General features: G+C 32.5%; 1 protein-coding gene across 2 annotated transcripts in view; it reads left to right on the plus strand.

The window, feature by feature from the left end:
- Positions 1-22,066, plus strand: part of LOC118193453 (uncharacterized) — a 917,076-nt gene that overhangs the window by 837,268 nt on the left and 57,742 nt on the right. For both annotated transcript variants that reach the window (XM_085817668.1, XM_085817667.1), the window contains 2 exons: positions 3,972-4,152; positions 7,852-7,991. In XM_085817668.1, the coding sequence (XP_085673794.1) occupies positions 3,972-4,152; positions 7,852-7,991 (321 nt within the window). The remainder of the gene's footprint in view (positions 1-3,971; positions 4,153-7,851; positions 7,992-22,066) is intronic.

Consider the following 22,066-nt stretch of genomic DNA (forward strand, 5'->3'; position numbering starts at 1 on the left):
TATGTGCAGAAGATAAGCTCAGTTAGGTAATTGCTTTTAATGCTTCTTTCGTGATGAGGTGGGTCTCCGTAGACAATTTTTTGCTATTTATTATACTTGTCACTATAGTAATAGTGGTATTATTTAAAAATGTATCTGTATCGATATTTACTCTAATTATGTATTTCTACTATTGGTCACGTCCGAGGTTACCGGTGGGCCCCACGGCGCTGTAGCCAAGTCGAGCGCCGGCCACCGGTGACCTTCATGACAGTCTAAGTGTTAATATGATTTCCTGTGCAGATAAATAACGGTGGAATCCTAAAATCATGATTTTAAAAAGAGACAAAAAAGCACAAAATTCCTTGTCATTTCTTGCCTCAAGGAATATAATTTGCCTAAGACGGTTGATAGCAGAGTTTTAATTCATGAGCTCTCAGGCTCCTTTGTCTTTAAAACATATCCATAACTTTAGAAATATACAGAGATTCGCTGAGATTATTTCATTCTACAATACAAGAAATATCTTCTCCGCCAAATAATTTCTTACAAATGAAACTTCGTTTTTCTACTTGCACGTTTTCTCTTTGTAGTTAAGGAATATTAAAAATTTTACGGAAACAGCTGATTTAAGAACGTCGCCGAAAATAAGAAAACCGATAAGCGCATACTCATCAAATGATGTTTATTGCTGCAGTATCAATGAAATTCTAAGTTTCATTAACAAGATCTTCCGACTAGCTTTAAGTGTTATTCTTAGTTCTAGTTTATCGATACAATAAAAAGCGTTTTTAACTTTCCGAAATTTATGATCATGAAAGCGAAATATTCGTCAGCACTAATTTCAGAATAAAACATAAAAATAAACCGTTGTATAGATAAAAGTGAGAGTTTGGTGGTTGGGGGGAACGCTGTCATCAAATATGTTATCGAAAATGTGCATATTTTTTATAATATAAATATTATAAATGTTTTTTTTGCATTTATAAAAAAACATTTAAATCTATTATATATTCACCCGGATGAAACCATTAAAAAGACACGCGTAAGTATTTGTATGCACAGCAAACATGGTGGTGGAAAAAATGTTTAAAAAAATTAAAAACCTACGGGTATGTTTGTGTATATATATACATCTATAATATATATCTTATATATATATATATATGTATATGTATGTATACATATATATGCGGAAGAGATCAACATGCAGATTATATACACATATCTATATATAAATTGCATGTTGATATTTTCCGCATATATTCAAAAATACCTCTAGCAAATATTTAGATTTAAAACTGTTTATAGCATAACAGTAGCATGGATGTATCCCAACCTTTAACCGCAAGATTTCGTTTTGCTTTCGTTTAAATTCTCTTCAGAAATAGAAAATATTATCTTCGAAATCTAGCTTGTTTTGATGGAATAGTATGTAAATACACCCTCGCTTCTTCGACGTGTCTAACCTAGTTTTCTTTCGTTCGGAAGTTCCGATCGATTTTGCTTTCTAAACATTTACATAACGTTTCTGCCTCTAGCCGAAGTCGCTTGTATAATAAATTGTAGGTTCCTTTAATTTAAGGTATTTCAATTATACTAAGGTGCAATACCATATGTGTTTCCTTGTGAAGGAGAAAATAAACTAAAACTGAATTTAAAGTAAGTTATCTTGATATTCCATTTTCAAGTGGAGAAAGTCTTAAAATTGATTTTTTTGCTAAAACCATTTTTATTCATTTCACCGAGATAAGGAATATACATAAAGGCAGTTTCAAGGAAAAATACCTATTTATTCATAATTTAGGTAACTATATAAAATATTTAAGATATACCACTACCATAGATAGTTTACTATTGTTGTAGTACATGTGAACAGAAACATACTCTAAGAGAATATCATTTATTTTTAAAATCCGAAAGCTTCTCGATTTTATATTTCGCCGAAAGGGACACTTTTTAATGATTTGTGTGTTACATTTATTTATTAAATATCATGTTCTTGGCACTTAAACTGCATAAAATTCAATTAAATTGCAGGCCCACCAGCGGCCGAGCGGTAAAGTCACTGAACACTGGTTAGGTTAGGTTAGGTTATTCAATTTAAGAATTTCTCCCACCTTCTTGGCGTTTCTTCGTGTTGTAGTGGTTCTGCACACTGGGCCGGTATTCCAGAGGTCCATGGTTGGATTTCCAGCCAAGGTCTTGATAATTTTACATCTCTCTGGCTTCAAAAAAAAAAAAAAAAAAAAAAACTAATGTCTCTACAGTGGCGCCCAAACTAAAAGGGTTGTGGATGATGACTCTCCACACCCAGGATCTGGCGATTGGTCCCCTAAAAACCCCAGTCGCCCTTTAAAAGGGGAGTATATAAGGTATTTCTCCTGCCTTCTTTCCGTGCCTTCATGGTGTAGTGGTTCTCCACACTTCCGGTATTCCAGAGGTCCGTGGTTCGATTCCCGGCGAAGGCTTTGTTAATTTTACATCTCTCTGGTTTCAAAAAATTCTAATGTCTCTACGAGTTAAATAAAAGTATTTTTAAATTCCAATATTTGCAAATACGTATCATTCAAATTACATTTTGTTCCTCAATAGTATGATTCTGGATTAAAAATGGCTGCACAAATGAACTGAGCTCTTTTAAAAGAGTTCTTAAAGTAACTTCTGTTATTTTAAATCAAAATAGTAATGTGGCTAAATCTTATAACACTGAATTGTTTTGAAAGATTTCTCCTTCGCTTCTCTCAAAAGAAACTTACATATGTATTAAAATATTAGTACCTGAATGCTTTAGAAATCATTGTATTCAGGAAAGCAATCATCCTACAAGTATTAGTTTTTGTAACCCAAATGGGCTTTAACCCAGTTAGTCTGGAAACAGCATTTGCGTTGAATTGCTTAAAACACCTGAATCTCTTCTCAAATTGTTTCCACCAAATATTATCGTTCTGTATTATATTTAAAGAAACTAATTATTGAAAACTCTGCATGAACGTATGCATGATTCTCGCATTGGGAAAAAAGTGTACTTAGAGTCATCAAATTTTGAATAACATAGTCCTCCACTCTAACATGGCTACCTGGAAGCCAGAATGATGTTCATTGTCTATGTCATATTTTGTAAAGCTTTAACGAATTTTTGGTTAAAAATCTCTAGAGTTTCAAAGTGAGCAGTGGCAACATGGTAGAGGATAAAGCACTTTTATTCCCTACAGCACGCGAGACTGTCTATCGGAAATTTTAAAGATATGCTGTTTTTAAATACTTTTAGCACAATTTCACGTTAGCCCAAAATACTCTCGAAATGTCTATGTATCTGTAAATGAAAAAAAAAAAAAAAAAAAAAAAAAAAAAAAAAAAAAAAAAAAGAAGACTGTTTGTGAGTAATAGCAAATCTGAAATCTTTCAGACTCTTTTTTGTTTTCTGAATGAGTCGCATTTTTAAATGTTTCAGAGATTTGATTTTTATTATATTTCCGGTATGAATCATTTGTCATAAAACATTATCCATGAGTAAACTAAATACATGAAATATTATTTTCAATTTTGGAACGTAAAATTTCTTTCTCTACCATTTAACAGATGATGAGACTCTTGCAAATCTTCTTACGTATGTTAATTCTTGAGATTCTTCTTAAGTAAGTATATTATGTCGCCGATGATAGAAACTGGAATATATATATCCGAGTTTACTTATATTATTTACTTCGTAATCATTGTGGCTGACTATGATTGCGACATGCACTTTTAATGAACAATTTCAGACGCTTGACATGTGTGTGTGTTACAAAGGTGTATAACCTACAGAAAACAAGTAATTAATCTTTAAAAATGAGATATTGCTTTTAGAAGTTCTGTTTTGTGGATTTCAAGTTTAAAGTTCTTGCCTTTATTTTATGCTTGCATATATATGTTTATTTTTTCAATCATAATTTAATTCGATAGTGAAGTAAGAAAAATAAGGATATACATGATTTTCTTTTCCATTTCAGATTCTTTGGAGTGGTTGAAATTAGGCGGTAACCAGTTATCTTCCATACCTTATTTGGCACTTCGAAATTTCAGTAGATTACGACAACTCGATCTTCGATGTAATTTAATCTCTAGAGTTGAGATTATATCGTTTGACACCTATGGCAAAACACTCAAATTCATTTTTCTTCAAAAAAATAGGTGAGAACAATTTCTTACATTGATTGAATATTCTTTAGCATAAGTTTATTTAATATAATTACATGTTAATGTTATAATCATTTCTTTCAGTAAGATAAAGCATTTTTTAAGATAAAGCATAATAGGATAAACTAGGATAGTACTTCCTCAAAATTCTGCACAGAAATTCCATGCCTGCATACACAGTTTCTGTTATGTAATTATAACTGCAATTAGAAGAATTTCAAAATTATAAAAGCTTAATATTTAGTTAAATTGATTAGATAAAATTTTGAATTATTTCGAAACATTTCATCCATTTACTCACATTTTAGATAAATTTTTACTGTGTTTTATTCTGTAGGATTTTAAAAATGCTCAAATGGAAATTGTAATTTGTATTAACAAAAATTTTAAAACCCGCATAACGGTTTAATGTAAAATGTCGTGCGGAAAATCTCCGTACGATGTTATTAAATAAGTGCTTAAAATTTCATAAGACATAATAAAATGTCTTTAAAATATAATATAGCAGCATTATATTGTAATAAACAAAGATAAGTTGGTTATAGCTTTTTTGATTTTCGCAATCGTAGACGCTATCTTACTCGGCATATGGTAAGCCCATGATATGCATACTATTTTCAAAACTTTCAGCAATCTTATTTTCTTTTCATATTCATTGTGATCCTAACAATTTACGTTTCTCCTTGATTCCTCTCGTCAACTTTCCTAAAACTCATTGCTAATGTTTCTAAATTATATTTATCCCCCATAAAATTACTTCAACATTTAGAGTTAAAAATAATTAACATGTGCAGTTAAAACGTAAACACTAGCAAATTTTTCCACAATAAAGATCTTTTGCATAATTCACTCCAAACACCCATTCTATAATAAATAAAAGTTAATCATATTTTTTAGCACGCATCAAAATCTATCACCTGTTAGGCACTTCAATGCAATACCTAATTTTAAATTCAGTAAGACACTTGGAAATATGATCACCAAACACTATGAAATCGACTCTCCAGATACCTGAGAGTGCAAACATCCAGAGTACAGTAATTTTGTGGTTTGTTTTCATCCAGGATACAGTAATTTTGTATCCTATAATGATGTACCGTTTCACCAGCACATCATTATAGGATATTTGAAGATTGATAAAGACAATAATTTAAGGCAGTTACTAAAGCAGATAGGTACAAAGTTTTAGTCCTACCTTCCATGTCAGCAAAAACATTTTGCATTCAATAATTCAATAATGATTTGAACACTTTCGTCATTAACGCAAGTTACCAAAAAATGTTTCACACTACTTTTCTTCTTGAGTGGAAAGATCCTTTACTTATAGATTTTACGGGCAATCGTTCATTTGTCTGACTCATCAAATCATTTGTTTGATTCATCAAACTCAAGTCCTTTCGAAACCAATATCGCACATCAAACACAAAGTTTCGCGTTCTGAACAGAACATATACTAAGAAGGGTATATTTCAAAGCGGACGTATATATATATATATATATATACGTCCGCTTTGAAATATACCCTTCTTAGTATATGTTATATATATATATACGTCCGCTTTGAAATATACCCTTCTTAGTATATGTTATATATATATATACGTCCGCTTTGAAATATACCCTTCTTAGTATATGTTATATATATATATATATTTATATTTATATATACTTAAAGAATCTAAAGTTAAAAGTAAATTGGAGTCAAAGCAAGGCAATTCCTCCACAATATTAATAATTGCAATCGTGTATAAGAAGATTAACATAATATCTAAACAAATTAACATTAAAATAAGAATTCATAGTACTACAAACTCGAAAAATAATAAGGAGAAAGAGAAAAAATATGCAAGATAATAAAAATATAAAATTTAATCTTTATTTACTGAAACTACAATTCAGAATTCATCAAGGGAAAATGAATTAAAACTTCATAAAATTAAATTGCTATGTTTCAAAAACATGTTTCGTTCTCCTGGTTCATTTGAGATCAAAACCGAAAAAAGAATCAATTAAATTTCTATTTAAGACATTAAAATTCATATAAAACCCACAATTCGAATCTCAAAGGCACCAGAAATAATATTCCGGGTATAAATATTTTGTTTTTAATTTTTAGCCTCATATTATGTTTCTCTATGTATGTATTATATATATATATATATATACTCATACACATATATATATATAATTAACTAGTGAACCATTTGTTTCTGGTCACTGAAATACTAGAAGTGAGTTATACACTAGCGAGAGGTATCATGTTTTTAAACTACGAAAAGTATAGTTAAATCCAAGATTTAAAGGTGTAAATACATGCAAAATGAATATTCGTGTTCATGTTCTTGTATAGTTGTAGTATTTTAAGGTATTATCCGTGTGGCCAATTAAAATAAATATACATCTCGTAAAAATATGAAAACCAAAATGAATGAAGGCTGTTGGAATGGTACAGAACTTTGCATAAGTAAACATATACAAAATAAATTGTGAAAAAAATTAAACTTAGGCGTAGAAAAAATATTTAAAGTTAAAAATAATAATGAGATAACAACTTAAATTACTTTAAAATGTCAAATTTTTGGCTCCACGCGATACTTATATTAATTGAGTTTCTATTTTGCTTTAAACAACGAAGTTTATTGCTCAAAGTAATCCGAGTGGATAGCACGATGACCAAATTTAAAATATGTTAATATACTCCACGAGCTTTGTGGTCTCTATACCTCCGGGAGTGGTAATCCTGGAATGCCCGGCTAGCAATGTGGAGTCTTAGAGAAAGTTCAATTAAAACTCTCTGTTACTCTGTGTATTGGAGCCAAACGAGTCATTGGGGCCAGTGAGATGTACTAACACTCAGGAGTTTTTTATGCAAGATCATCTTCCACCGAATGTGAAGGTAAAAGATAAGTACGTCTAGTGCCTAGAGGCTGAGCAAGCATAGTAATTACTATTATTATACCAATACTGGATTTTCATTACTTTACGTAAACTATACAGATCTACAAGTGAGTTCATATTTAACCCCAGCATTCAACTTTTTGCTTAGTTTAATAGGTATTATGTAATTCTTATGTAGTAATTAACAAACAAAATAAAGCTATTCATTTGGATATTTTCGTTGCAGATGTATGAAGTCATGAGATTGTTTTAAAAAATTTCTTTACATAAATTATATATTTCTGAAACAAATTTTGTTCTCGAGCTTCATCAGTTTTTTCTTATCTCAAATAAATACGATTTTCAACGTCCAAATAAATATTAAATATTAATCATCTTTGCAATTTCGAAACATTGTAATAAATACTTTATTAAAATGTAACTCTGGAAACATAATGCAAGAAACAACCAAAGATTAATGATTGTTTAGAACCATCAAAAGAACATTAAAACTTTTTCTTTGTTACATTACTTTAAAACTTAAAATTCTTTTTTTCACGTGCATATATCAGCGATTTCACGTACTAACTACACGAAAAAACAAAAAACATATATATATATATATATATATATATATGTATATATATGATCTCTTGGCTCAAACGTATTTGTAACTAACGAAAACACGCACTGATTTTAGCTTCATCCTGTGTTAATTATTAACAAAAGCACTTCCCAAATAAAAAATTCATTCAGTTGCTAGAAGTTTTGAAAAGAGCTGAAGTCACACCTTGCCCATTTGTTCTTTAATTATAGCATCCAGACGATAGAAGAAGGAGCTTTGGATGTGCTGGAGTCTGCGGAATGGTTGTATCTTCATTCGAACGAGCTGAGGGAGCTGCGCTACGACACATTCAAACCTGTGATTGATAATCTGCACGTGCTAGACCTTCACGGTGAGTGCTCACTACGACCACTGACAAATGATCGGGGAACACTTTCCTCCACTCTCTCTCTTTTCTTTTTTCCAAATACTTCAGAATTACTACTTGCTTACTTGGGTCATCTATTTTGAGAATTTTTTTTCTGTTCTCTAGAAAGAGAAGAACGAAAATTTATCATTTGTTACGGGTTCTGGCGAAGATAGAATAATTGTACTTTGTGTTTCTTATTCATCCATGTACTGAGAATATTTTTTAAGAGCAATTCTGTATAATTTGGGGTTGCATTCTGTTTGTGGGATTTTTAAGGCCTTTAAGAGTTTCTGTGTGACATATCATCTAATTTTTTAATTATATCAGTGTTTAAGAGGATAAAATTCAAATTTTAATTTTTAATAGGTTTTTGATGCTTTAAAAATGAAATTTTACTGATTTATTTAAATGATGTTCTGCTTTCTTTTCCCATTATTATTATTACTATTTTTATTAGTATCAGTTCCAAAATTAAGAAGTATAATCTTGATTTTGGAACTGTGTTTGTGTTTTCACTCCTTAAATTTTAGAATGTTTTTTTTTTCCCTTTAAAGTAAAAGTCTGTATGAAATAAAATCTCTTAAAATTTCCTTCCTGTCATTATAAAAACACTACTAGTTAGCTTTTGTGTCAACTATAAAATTAATATTAAATGAAATGTTAAAAAATTTTTAGAAATTAAAATACATGATTGGATAAAATCACATGTGTCACATGTACAAAATCACAATCAAATATAGTTGTGATTTAGTGCAATAATTATTCAGTAATTAATATTTGCTAATAGTTGAAAAATGGGTATATGAAACAAAATGGAAAATTTTTTATGGAAAATAATTTTTCAAACATAAATATTTTCTTAATATTTAAGTATTAATCTAAAACTTAATTTAACAGTAGAATTGGATTGATTAGAAGGAAGTAACTACATCAGGAAAATTAATGGATGAAACTGTTTTCTAGAGTTCCTGGTAACTATCAGAGACAGTAGCTTATAATGCACAATATACAGCGTGTCTCAAAAGGTCGTTGCCAAGCTTAGCATACTGGCTTGTCATGCAATGAACAACAATATTTACATAAGAACTTGTGTCCGAAAATGCGAACGGCGACAACTAAAGTTAGCCGGTTTATGAGAGAGGGAAAAGCGGAATCATTTCAAGCGAGGACGTGGCAGGCGAAGGACGAATTGTTTTTTAAGAACTTGCCGACGTGCAATACTTGCATGGCGCCGCGGACCACTCCATGTCCACCGCAAGCCACCGACCCCGGATTTCTACCTGCGGCTGCATGAAGTCTATGGTATAAGAGACGATTGTAAGATCGGACATGAATCTCGTCACCAGGATCGTGGAAGTGCGCACCGTCTCCTTGAAACACCTGCCAAGTTTGAATGGGTCCCTGAATTCATTAGTCGACTTTGTAGTGCATTGCATGCTCTACAAAATCTTGCATGCTCTACAAAGAGCTTTGCATGAGTAAGAGTTTGCATTTGTAGAGCTTACAAAAGCTTGCATGCTCTACAAAGAGCTTTGCATGAGTAAGAGCTTTGCATTTGTAGAGCTTTGCATTTGTAGAGCTTTGCATGCTCTACAAAGTCGACTCATGAATGGCGAATGGAAGGAATTTGGAACATCTTCTGCAATTTACCATGTTCTTTTATAAAAATAATACTAACACCTCTGTTGACATTCTTTTTTGCTTCCCCCTCTACGCCTGCGAACATTGTCGTCTAAAGGTCACCGTTTGCATTTTCGGACACAAGTTCCTGTGTAATCTTATTTGTAAATCTTATTTGTCATGGTATGACAGACCAGAGCATTTCACAGAGCATTTCGAAATTCAGGAATCATAAGATGCATAAAAATTAGTAACAAAATATTTTATTGAATTTTAAGTTTATGCATCTTGCCACAATTGCTTTAAGAGTTTGTTTTCGTTTCTATATGTGCAATGAAAAGGCTTGTTGTAAACCAAATATCTTAAAAAATTATGATTTCGGATTACTGCATTTTCAAATTCATTCTACACTTTTATCTTTCTAAAAATACCATACTTTAATCTCTATGAAAATTAAAACTGTAAAAAATCTACTTTTAGTTTATCATTGAATGTTTTATAAATGAGTATTTTTACGTAAAAATGCGTTTTTCTCCAAATGTGACTTTTTATATTCTATGTATCTTTTCTCAGGAAATACTGATCAAAGGTATTGCAATTTTTTGGAGCGTATTTATTATGTTTCCTAATGTTTACTGAAATGAGAAATTTACGATAAACGAAGAAAAAATGTTTTAAAATTTGTGTGAAAAAAGTGCTACATTTTACTATGCCTAATACAATATTATATAGACTATTCTAAAACTCAGAATGTTTCAAAAGCTCATTTCAGTATAATTAGAAAGGTGTACTTTAATAATACAAAAAATTTCAAACGTGTATCTACAGCAAATTTTGAGAAACGATGCGTGGAAAATGGTCAATTTAACATCGTCGGTGTAGGGGGTTCCGACTCCACTTAAATGCATGAATTTGTTACTTTTGCATCTATCATTTTAAATAAACACAGGTTGTTAAAGTGGAAGTCACTGTTTTTTATTCAAAAATTAAAATATTTTAGAATTCAATGTAGTATGAAAAATTTTGATAAAAATTCATTATTCCATGTAACAGAACTAGCACTTTTCAAAAAGCATAAAAATAATAATTTCCGATGAATTTTTTAAGAAGGTCTACGGTTACGTACAATTTTCATCTTTTGAGTGATGTTGCCTTAGAGAGCATGGTTATCGGTTACGGCGATGATCGATTTCAATCACTGACTCCTGTTCGAGGGTGTCTGACTCTATTATAGGAAATACCGAAGCAGAAACGAGAAAATTTTAATTACTAATGCCGTTATATTAAAGTTACTGACGTATGTAGCTAACTATTTATAAATTTAAATTTAGTTTGACTTAATTTAAACCCTTGTCTAAGCCAGGCGTTCTCGGCGGGATCGGTATCAACTATCTGGGGGTCAATGAAACTTTAGACAGAGTCTATGATGATCAAGAGATAGAATGAGGGTGGACAGCCTAATATGTGCGGGCCATTTATCGGCATAATGAAGATCAAACTAATTATTAAATATATATCTATATCTATCTATCTATATATCGATACATATATATATATATATATACATACTATATATATAATATATATATAGAATATTAATTGTATGTTTTATATATATATATATATATATATATATATGTATTATATACATCAATGTTTCCAAACGTGGGGCTTCCGCGCCACAGGGGTTTATTTCGATTGGTAAGGAAAGTAATTCGAAAATGGACTCGTACAGAGTTTAAGGGGACAAGAGACCCTCAAATTATAAGATATTTCTCCCGCCTTCTTAGCGACCCTTTGTGGTGTAGTGGTCTGCACGCTCAGTGCGTAATTGAGAGGTCCGCGGTTCGATTCTCGACGAAGGCGTTGCTAATCTTTCATCGTGCCTGCTTCCAAAAGTACCTAATGTCCCTACAACTGGCGCCCGAAATAAAATGTGTTGGTTGATGATTCTTCTCATCCAGGATTTGGCGATTGGGTGTTTTAAAACACCAGGGTATATAAGGTATTTCTCCCGCCTTCTTTGCGAGCCTTCGTGGTGTAGTGGTCTGCATGCTCAGCGTTTAATCGAGAGGTCCGCGGTTCGATTCACGGAAAAGGCGTTGCTAATTTTTAATCTTGCTTGCTTCCAACAGTACCAAATGTCTCTACAAAATTTCCAAATCGTCCTCAAGATATCGAAATTTTTCGAAATTTCATTTTTTGTTCCCAAAAATAAAGAATAATGTAAATGCTGTTTCTTCTCTTTGGCCACATAACTCTAGTAGATATTACTAATGAAACTGACGACTTCTCGCACAGGCGTGAAATAATAGCAGCACAGAAGAAGGGTGGAAAAGGCACATACTCAGTGCTTTACAAATAACACCGATCTCTTGAGGTCGAACTTGAAAATTGTAATACAATAAATTCAAGTCGAAAAGAGTAGAGCTGATCTAGCACACAAGACACGGCTAATTAGGTTAACTCGACAACCAACCCAGCGTGATAATTATTCAAATGGCCAAAAAGCGTATCAACAGCATCGTGTAACAGCAAGGTCAGAAACAAAACCTGCTTTGGTCAACAGCAACACGTTCTGAATATACTCCATGATTCACCCATTTAAATACTCACTTTACTTTAAATTAGCATCCTGGCGAGGAAATGCGAGGGGAAGTTGAGGAGTTCAGGAAAGACAACAAGAATTTGAATACTTGGTTAATTGAACTAAGGGAAACCCTACAATGTATAAGGAAAAAATTTTTAAATTGCCTCTCATTTTAAATATTTATAAAGAATTTTCCCTATAGGCATGGACATTTTCGCTCTAGACATGGACATTTCGGGCCAGGAAATTGTGTCCGACCATGCATTCCTATGTGATTTCCCATCATCTATGTGTACTCTATCTCTCCTGGAAGTTTGTCAACGCTGTACTAATACACCCTGTATATATACATTTACTGTATATTACATATATATACATACATTTAAAAGTATTTTAGGTTTTGGACATAAAGCACAAACATTCAGCTTTAGCCTGTCATGTCCGTTTAATGCTTTCAGCTTAGTTCTGATTAATTCTTGTCTCCATGGAAACATATGAAAGATAATATTCTTCTAATGCGCTTCATTTTTGTGCAATTCTATTCCCCAAAAATTCCCTTTGAAACAGGAATTTTGAAATCTAACTTTAAAAATATTTTATATTTTGCAATTGATTCGTAAGTAAATAATATTATAATTTCCAATGTATCTATGGTTCCGTTCAAATTTTCTTCTTTGAAGTCGGACATCGTCCGACTTCAAAGATGTGGGCAGACGATTCAGTTGTCTGTGGTTCCGATTTTTTTCGAAATTCTGACTACACCAAATGCGCTTTTCAGGAAAACATCTGCTTTAAAACGAGAAATCTGATCTCATGATGACTTTTAATCGAAACTGAAAAATCTAAAATATGTTTTGCTTCCTTCTGAAATTATTTTTTTCTTTTCCCCTTTTCGTTAAATATTGTAAATACTTGCTTCTTCTTCGTTTCTGAAGAGTGAAAGAAATGTTTTTATTTAGTTCTCCTCAACTGAGTTACAGAAATACTAATGCATAATCGAGGGATGAAATACAGTTTGAGAAATTCTTAGGAACGAGAAATAGAATAGATTTCTGAAAAATCCATCATTAAGTCTTTTGAAACAAATAATAGCATGTACAGTGATACAGACATTCAAAGTCATTCGACACAAAATGCCGTTTCACATTCTAATGTCTTTGCTTTGCTAAACTACCAACAAAATACCAGTAACAAATGTAAAGAAACCTGGCACATAAAATATCCGTACTTGAAGATGGACACGACGTTAATGTTAATGCAATGATTTGAAATCTTTGAGTCTGTTAATCAAAAACTCGTTTAAGTTCTACAAAATGTAAAATAGATAGTAAAACAAATTTCAAGTTTCAAATTAGGTTTCCAGATGACCATATTCGAGTGAAAGACTGTGGTTTTCAAAATTTGATGTCTCTAGGTTGTGTTTTCGCAATGTGAGAAACTTACATACATTTATGCAGTTTCTTCGTCATTTAATACCTTTAAATAAATGTAATATATGGCTATGTAATAATAGGGCTGTAATATTTGAAGGCCACAATTTGAAAAGTGATTCGTGGTTTATAATGAACCAACGTAAAATGCCAAAACAAAATTATTAGCCCTTCTGGGCAAATTTAGCCTTTAGGCTGGTAATTTAATAAATAAAAATACTGATTTGAATAAACACAAATCTATATATATATATAAAGAAGAATGTCTGTGCGTTTGTTCGCGATTAACTCAGTCACTATTACAGCTATCGTCATCAAACTTTCTATAATTAATTCTTTTCTGGATCTTGAAAAAGGTGACGTCCACGTTTTTCAAAAAACAAACTTAAATCAGAGATATTAAAGGCTGATGAAAAGGTTAATTTTCGCCAGCATTTATCCGAGTGGGAACAATCTCGTACGCAGGAGATAAAATTGTGCTTTATTTCGAGAAGTGTTGCCCCTACTCGCTTACAAATCGTAGAGTTTGTGAATAAAAAATTTCTAACTTTCACAATGAAATAAAAATAGATTTGCCAAACATTAAATACATTATTTCCGATTTCAAAAATTCGTGGGAAGCCATTTCGACTATTCACATCTTCGTACGACTTTAATCAGCGGAGATATTAATTAAAAACTCTGAAAACACTAATTTTCGCACTCATCTTTCCGTGCGGCAACAGTCTCGCACGTTGGAGATGAAAATGCTTTATTTCGAAACGTTTTGTTCTGCTCGCTTTCAAATCGTAGATTTTGTTAACAAAAAAATGTGAGCTTTACAAAATCTACACTGGTGTGAAAAATTAAGAACGAGACGGTTTTTTTCAATATAACTTTGTACAAAAGCTTTCCAAATCGACACATTTAATACCGTAAGATACCCAATACGTAAGGACATGAGTAATGTAAGCAACACTTACTAAAAGAGAAATCAGAGGGATAAAAAGAAGCTTTATTGAGAAAGTAGCATGGAGCGCAATGCGACTGAAAGCCGAAACATCCCTGTGATGGGTGTCCAGCAAGAAACATCCGGTCTTTAATAGGGGATATGATCTCCCCTGACTGCTAGGCAGGTTTCACAGCGTCTGCCCATGCTGAGAATGAGGGTGTCAATGAGTTGTTGAGCATTGAGGCCCATTCGTCTTACAGCACCAATCGAAGCTCCGGAATCGTTACTGGTGGTAAGGTACGAGCTGTCAAGTGTCTGCCTAGAAAATCCCATACATGCTCGATGGGATTGAGATTCGGAGATCGTGCCGGCCAATCCATACGTTCAATATCCTCACTCTCTAAGAGCTGTTCGGCAGCTACTGTGCGATGACATGGTGCATTGTCGTCCATGAAAAGGAACTGCGGACCCATAGCGCCTCTAAAAAGACGCACATATGGAAGAAGAATCTCGTTACAATAACGTGTCCCGTTGACTGAACCTGCGTCGAAGATGTGAAGGTCATTACGACTACCAAGCGTGATGTCTCCCCAAACGAGAACACCGCCACCTCCATACCTGTCCCTTTCAATGATGTTCGAGGGATGATTGCGGCTTCCCCGCTCTCTCCAGATGAGTATGCGATGAGAATCGCTACTCAGACTGAATCTGCTCTCATCTGTAAAGAGTACTCGTCCCCATTCATTGTCTCTCCAATTCCGGTGTTCCCGGCACCACAGAGAACGCCTTCTCCGATGGGCAGGCGTTAGAGGTACACACCGTACAGGGCGTCGTGCAAACAGACCACCACCGTGCAGTCTTCTGGCCACGGTAAAACGCGATATCGGTCGTCCAGTCGCCTGTGCCGTGTGTCTAGCGATTTCTCCCGCTGTCTGCCGCCTGTTTCTTCTGGCCTGTAAGGCAATATACCGGTCATCTGCGGGTGTGGTTCCTCGTGGACGACCACTACTAAACCCCCGGATAGCTGTTCCTGTAGTTTGAAATTGTCTCCAAAGTCGTGAAACGATGCTGTGAGCAATTCCGAACTCTGCAGCCACACTTGTCACACTGCGGCCTTCTTCCAACTTCCCAATGTTTCGACCTCGGGTAAAAGCATCCAGATGTCGTCTAACAGATTGATTACTCGCCATTTCTCGCTGAGGCAGCAACTCGGTATGATTTTAACTGCTATACGGCGTGCAATCTGTTTGCCAGAAATATTGATCTTACACCGACAACATGCTTTATACAACTCAGACACTCCCCCATTACGTCTACCTGCATATCTGCGCATGTGCTACCGTGCATCACCTTACTTAATCTCCTAATTGGTCTTTCTGTCCGTTCTGCCTCTTCGTTCAGCTGATATGCTAATTTTTCGACTTCGTCCTTAATTTTTGCACACTAGTGCATGTATAAGAAGAATGCCTATTTGTGTGTTCGCGGTATTGATTTATAATCAATTATGATAAGTTTTTTGTCACATTTAAACGATTATACTTGAATTATTGGATGGAAATTGAGCTTTTACGACCATTTGGTTAGAAAGACGAAAATCTTTGAAAACTGCATGCCATTGCTGCTGATAGAATGAGAGAGAATCAGCTCACTTTTCTATCGAATTTTTTCATGTGCGTTCCGCACAAACGCATCCATATCGCATCAGACTGAAAAATGTATGATTCTGGATAGTATTTTTTGCATCGTCATTAGAGAAGGACTACAGCGGTATCGTTCTCCCTGTTTTTAGATACATTACACTCAATCTAACTTAAATGGAATTGGGTATTTCCACTAATGCAATATAAAACGAAAATAAAATATTAATAACTGAAACCTTCAAAAATATGTCATTGAATGCATAAGACTAAAATGTAAATATTGGTTTCCAAAGTATTTTAATCATGACTACTATTGTGTCAACATATTTTAATCATAGGAGTGTTATTTAATAGTTTTTGTTTTAAATTTGACATCATTATATTTCTTTAGAGATTCTGATACTAAAAATACGTAATAATTTCTTTTTACGAGAAAACTTTCTGCAGGAGTGATTTATTTCAACCATTATTTTCACGAGAAAAATTCATTAAAAGGAATTATTTTTTTCCTTTATAAATGCATAATAACTACAAAATATTTATTTTATTTTCCAAGAAACTTAATATTTTGCTTGGGCTTTCTCTCCTTTCTTCTGAAAAATGCTATAATTTCCTTCCATGACTTTCGATTACTTTGTTTTCCCTTTGAAATCCTAATTTTAACCGTGCAAATTATAATGCGAACACAAATGTATAATTATAGTATGTCTTTATTGAATTTTAAGAAAAAGGACTTTGTAACTCAAAGAGAATCACACTGACGTAAAATTTAAAAATAAAATGAAAAACCTAAGCTACTTCTGATGCATATATTGAAAAGGAATTTTTCTTCAGAATTAATTCCGTTTTATATTCTTCCTACATCATACTTCACTAACAGTTACTGAGATTTTTTTGAAGCACTCATATACATGTTGCCTTTCTTTAAATGAAATGCATATTCAGTAAATATAAATTTTAATTTTAGCAATCTTTGGCATTTGAAGAAATGGCTAAAATAATTTGCCAAAGGATTCTGGAATTATGTTGCAGTTCATTTTATGCATGCTGGAAGCAGGAAGAATTCATTTCGTGATAGTTAATTTCATGCAAATGCCAGCTGAGTTCAGCTAGGAAGTGGCACACGAAAGTCTTATTATTAAGATAAGTAACACTTGCGTGCTTTGCCTTAATAAACATGCAAAGGTCTGAGATTTGATCTCAAGACTTTTATTCGAGAATCAAATAGCGGGCTTGTTGCTAATCTATTGAAGGTGCTAGCTTAATTCTGATAAATCCTGCTTATATTGACTTCTAGCTTGACCTTGGGCTAAAATATTACTTCAATAATACAACTTTCTGAAATAGGTCAGAAAAGTCTTGTAGAAGTAATAATATTACTTTCAGAGAGTTTGCTTTAACATTTTGAACTGCATAAAAATTACGCGTATAAATGTTTAAAAAAGAGAAAAAATAGCTAAATTATATGTATAAAGTAAAAAAAATGATAATACAAGAAATAATACTGTAGATGAAACGATTTTGTGGATTTGTTAAAATATTGAGATCGAGTGTTAGAGTGCGCCTGTACAATTTGTTTTAATATCAGTAGATATTCATTTCCTGATAATTATTTTAAGTATAATTGTTCCCCGTTTCACGAAACATAATTTTTTTATGAAACTTTAATTAAGGGAATATGGAATTTGGAAACATGCGAATATTGGAACGATATGGCCATCTCAATATCCCCGAGATATGAATGCTCCAGAGGACAGAAACGTTGTCCCTACGACTATGAGGGATCCTACAGGCACGTCATGTACTCACGTACTCACAGTCGGAAACTTGGTTCGTGTGCGGAGGACAAGTGTCTGAACAGGCATTTCGACGAAGTCTGCAGCATCACAGATTGTCCACGGTTTCCTTTGATTTTACAGTGGTAAGAGGCTCATTTATAGTCGTACGACGAACGACTACATTGGACACAGGAGTGACACGTAATCGTTTCGTACAAATTCCGTTCCTGCCTACAGCATCATGATGAATATATCCGTGTGTGGAGCACCGAGAAGAACTAACTTTGCTAGTTTCTGTTCAACATTTTCATGCAGGCCAGCAGCTAACTTAGTGATATGGAATTCCAATGAGTATATATTCCGGTCATAATTGTTCGCTTAGCCGTCAATGTGAACAGCTGCCGTTTTTAGCGTGTTAAATCCCGTGCCTGTGCCCTACCTGTAAAGCCTGTGTGACGACACGTGTCAGCAAGATAATGCAAGATTTCTTGTTGTCCGTGCTGCGCTGACCATTATCGATTTAACTGGTGTTCAAATTCCTGCCCAGTCTCGCGCATTCTTCAGAAATCTCAATGAAAACATCTAAATATGGTTTTGCGAGAGATTGGCACGCATCCACTTGGCAGTCACTACGATTGATAAACTCTCCCATACAACTGAAGCCGCATGAAATGAAGTATCCGCATCTGTCATATATGCTTTGTCCGACATGATGCATCCGAGTTACAGCTATCTTTGCTGGCAGAGGTAGCAGCACTATATACTGAATTATGCATGCTATGAGCACAAAACAACCTTGCAAATATAATCATGAAATTCTTTCATTACGTTAGGTTTAATGAATACTAGATTATGTCGTTTATTCCATTATGTTATCCATCATTTTGTTAATGCATTATAAATAAGACCCTATTGTTTGCTTTTTCCGTAGTGTAGCAGTTTTAACGGCCAGAAGTTTAATATAGAGTTTACTTTTATATTAACTATAAATAATTAGCATGCGATTGGTGAAAATTCAAGTATCAATTTACCATCTATTTTTCGCCATAATTTTGAGAAATAAGTGTTCAATGCAAATAAAACGTGACTGAGCTGTTATTAAATATATAACATTTCGTTCTTTTTAGGTAGTCAAATTAGTAAATTAATCATATTTCAGTACGAACAATAATGATTTAGAACTTAAATTGTCTGGGACCCGAAAGATTGCCTACAGTTTTTAATTCGAATGACTGAGAAGAGAACTATAAACTCGAACTATAAACAGTCTGATTTTTTTTTCTATTCATAGCAGTGCGTTTGTCGTTAGTTAAGAGCAGGCAAAAAACTGCTTATGAAATTTGGGGATTAGGTTCAGGAAACGGCCCTGATTATTACAATCAGGTTTATAAAATCTTGATTCAATTTGAACTTCTGAATAATTTGCAGAGGAAAAATGGTAATTTCTGATTACATGAAAAGCTGAGAAAAATTACTAAAGAGGCAACGCACCATTTCACTGAAATGTATATATGTAGTAACCTAAATATACGCGTAGTACACGTGTATTTACACTTCTGAAATTCAAGGATCATTTTCCTTACACGTGTATTTACACTTCTGAAATTCAAGGATCATTTTCCTGTTAAATATTTCTTTTTGCTTTAAGTGCATTTGTTTTTGTTGTAACGAGTCCTAATGGAACCGTGGAGCTTGCCCTACTTTATTTTCATTACGTTGAATTTTCGAATATTCCTGGGCGATCATAGTCGGTGCACAACGCCAAGATACCCTTGGCGTTGCAAGTGCCGAGTTTATGCAATTTTCTGATATTTTATTGGCAAATAGATCATTTTGTGTATAAAAAACAACAGCGCAAAAAATTAAAGATTCTTAAAAAAGTAATTATTTTATTTATTTAATTATTTATTCATCAATAAATTAAAAAAGGGCGATAAGGCATTTGATGAATCGTTGAAGTAAATGTAAAGACACCCGACGAATGTTTTCGAAAATCCCCAAATGGGGTGATTTTTTAGTGGGGATGGGGGTTATCGGAAATTACCAAATGATTTTTAACATGTTAGCTAAATGAGAATAATAAATAAGTTTTAGATTTTATTAATAACTATTAAGATATTAATATTCTAATCCTAAAGCTAATCCTTGGAAGCGATAAAATAAATAAGTAAATAAATGTAGAAGAAAAAGATAAATAATTGGTTAAAGATCTTAAATAAATCAAGATATAGTCACATATTTTATAAATTTATAAAATATTTTAATTTTATTATTTCATTTTATAAACTTTATATTTATAACAAACTTTTTTTATAAACTACAATATATATATATATTTTTATATTTCATGCCTCTGTAAAGACTGAATGCATAAAACATTACAGAATAGACCGTGCGCGTATGTTTCCTTATGAGTTTATGCATATTTTCCTATCTAACTCCGTTTCAAGTGATACCCCTTGTAATAAGATCATATGGAAGTACATAAATTGACTGAAATGTAAATTAAACTTATACATTTGGTATAGCAAATCGAAAAACATTTCATATTCAGAATTAATTAATAAGATCTTACCGGGTTATATTCCACTAACATTAAACCATGAAAAATACGATCATATTAATGAAATCAGATTTTAAGTAGATAATTACATTATGCAAAGATTACATAAATGTTTATTCTAAGCTTAATTAGTATACCTATCAAACGGATCAATTCAATTCACGAAAATGGAGAGATGTGACGATATGGATAATTTGGATATCAGGTATTTAATTTAAACTAATAAATATTAATTACGTTGCATTAAACGGTCCCTTAATCTTTAAAGCCTAGCTATATATATATATATACATCTTTAATTCGAAATATTCTAGAGCTTAATTTCCCATTATAAGATTAAAATTCTCGTAACTCGATCGTTATATGCCGTCATTGAAGTTAATTTGTCTGTGTTAACGGCAATTCGGTTATTGACCTGGAATAGAATGTTATATTTCCTTATGGAATGCTATTTTAATTTTTATATGTCATTAAAAATATGTTAAAATTCTTTTTGAAATATAAAAGATATGCATTTTCAAGATTAAATTAATAAGGTAACGTAAAATATTCTGCCAGGTTTCATTAGCTGTGGAATAGAGTAACAGTAAATAATTGTATGAATGCTACTCTGTTTTTTTTACATTAAACAAACATTAACGAATGGAAAATATTTTTCCTGAAAGCCTAATAATGCTAATATATTACAGTTTTCTTGAGTAGCAGCTAAATGTATAACCCAAGTACCTATGAAACGTTAACTTTTATTAATTAGTCAGACATATATATTCGTATACACTGGCGTATGTCATATAAAGGTAAGGTATCAAAGCCTGATTTTAAAATAAATTAATTAAGAATGAACTTACTTTTGAATGTATATCGAGCTATTGCTTATTAGCAAAAATCTTATTAACTTTCAACTTTAAATGTAAAAAATAATAACTATAAAATAACTATCAAACGATCATAGTTCAATACTCAGTTCCCCTAAAGTAAGGGGTATGATTTTTATTATAATTTCAAAGAATTTTTCTGTTTATAGAAAAAATACCCTTTATGGCTAATAAGTATAATAAGTATAAGTTGTACTTAATAAGTATAAGTTGACTGTTGGCACTGAATATAGCAGTCAGAAATCGACTTCATTGTCATATTCAGAAATTTGTATAGCATTTTAAACAACATTATTTGATTTGCAATATCATGATATTTGCTTATAAAAATACGGAAAAATTTTGAATGAAAATTTGGAAAATGAAAAATGGATGATACTAAATGAAGAATTTCAGCTAAATGTAATCTATTTACTTGCATTTTAACTAACACGTATACACTTTCCTTCTAAGGGAAATTAAATGCAGAGGAGTTTTGTAAAATGACTCTTACTAATAATTTAATCTTTTAATCTTAAATTTATTAAGCTCTTTTAATGATTAAATAACATCTGGCCCAAAATTAGCAGTTTCTCGAGTAATTCATTGAAAATTTCGAATCTTTGTTTAATAGTGTAGTGCGTTACTATT

Source organism: Stegodyphus dumicola, chromosome 5, assembly GCF_044657685.1.
Source record: "Stegodyphus dumicola isolate Sdum_Otavi_A_Nest chromosome 5, ASM4465768v1".
Taxonomy (NCBI): Eukaryota; Metazoa; Arthropoda; class Arachnida; order Araneae; family Eresidae; genus Stegodyphus; species Stegodyphus dumicola.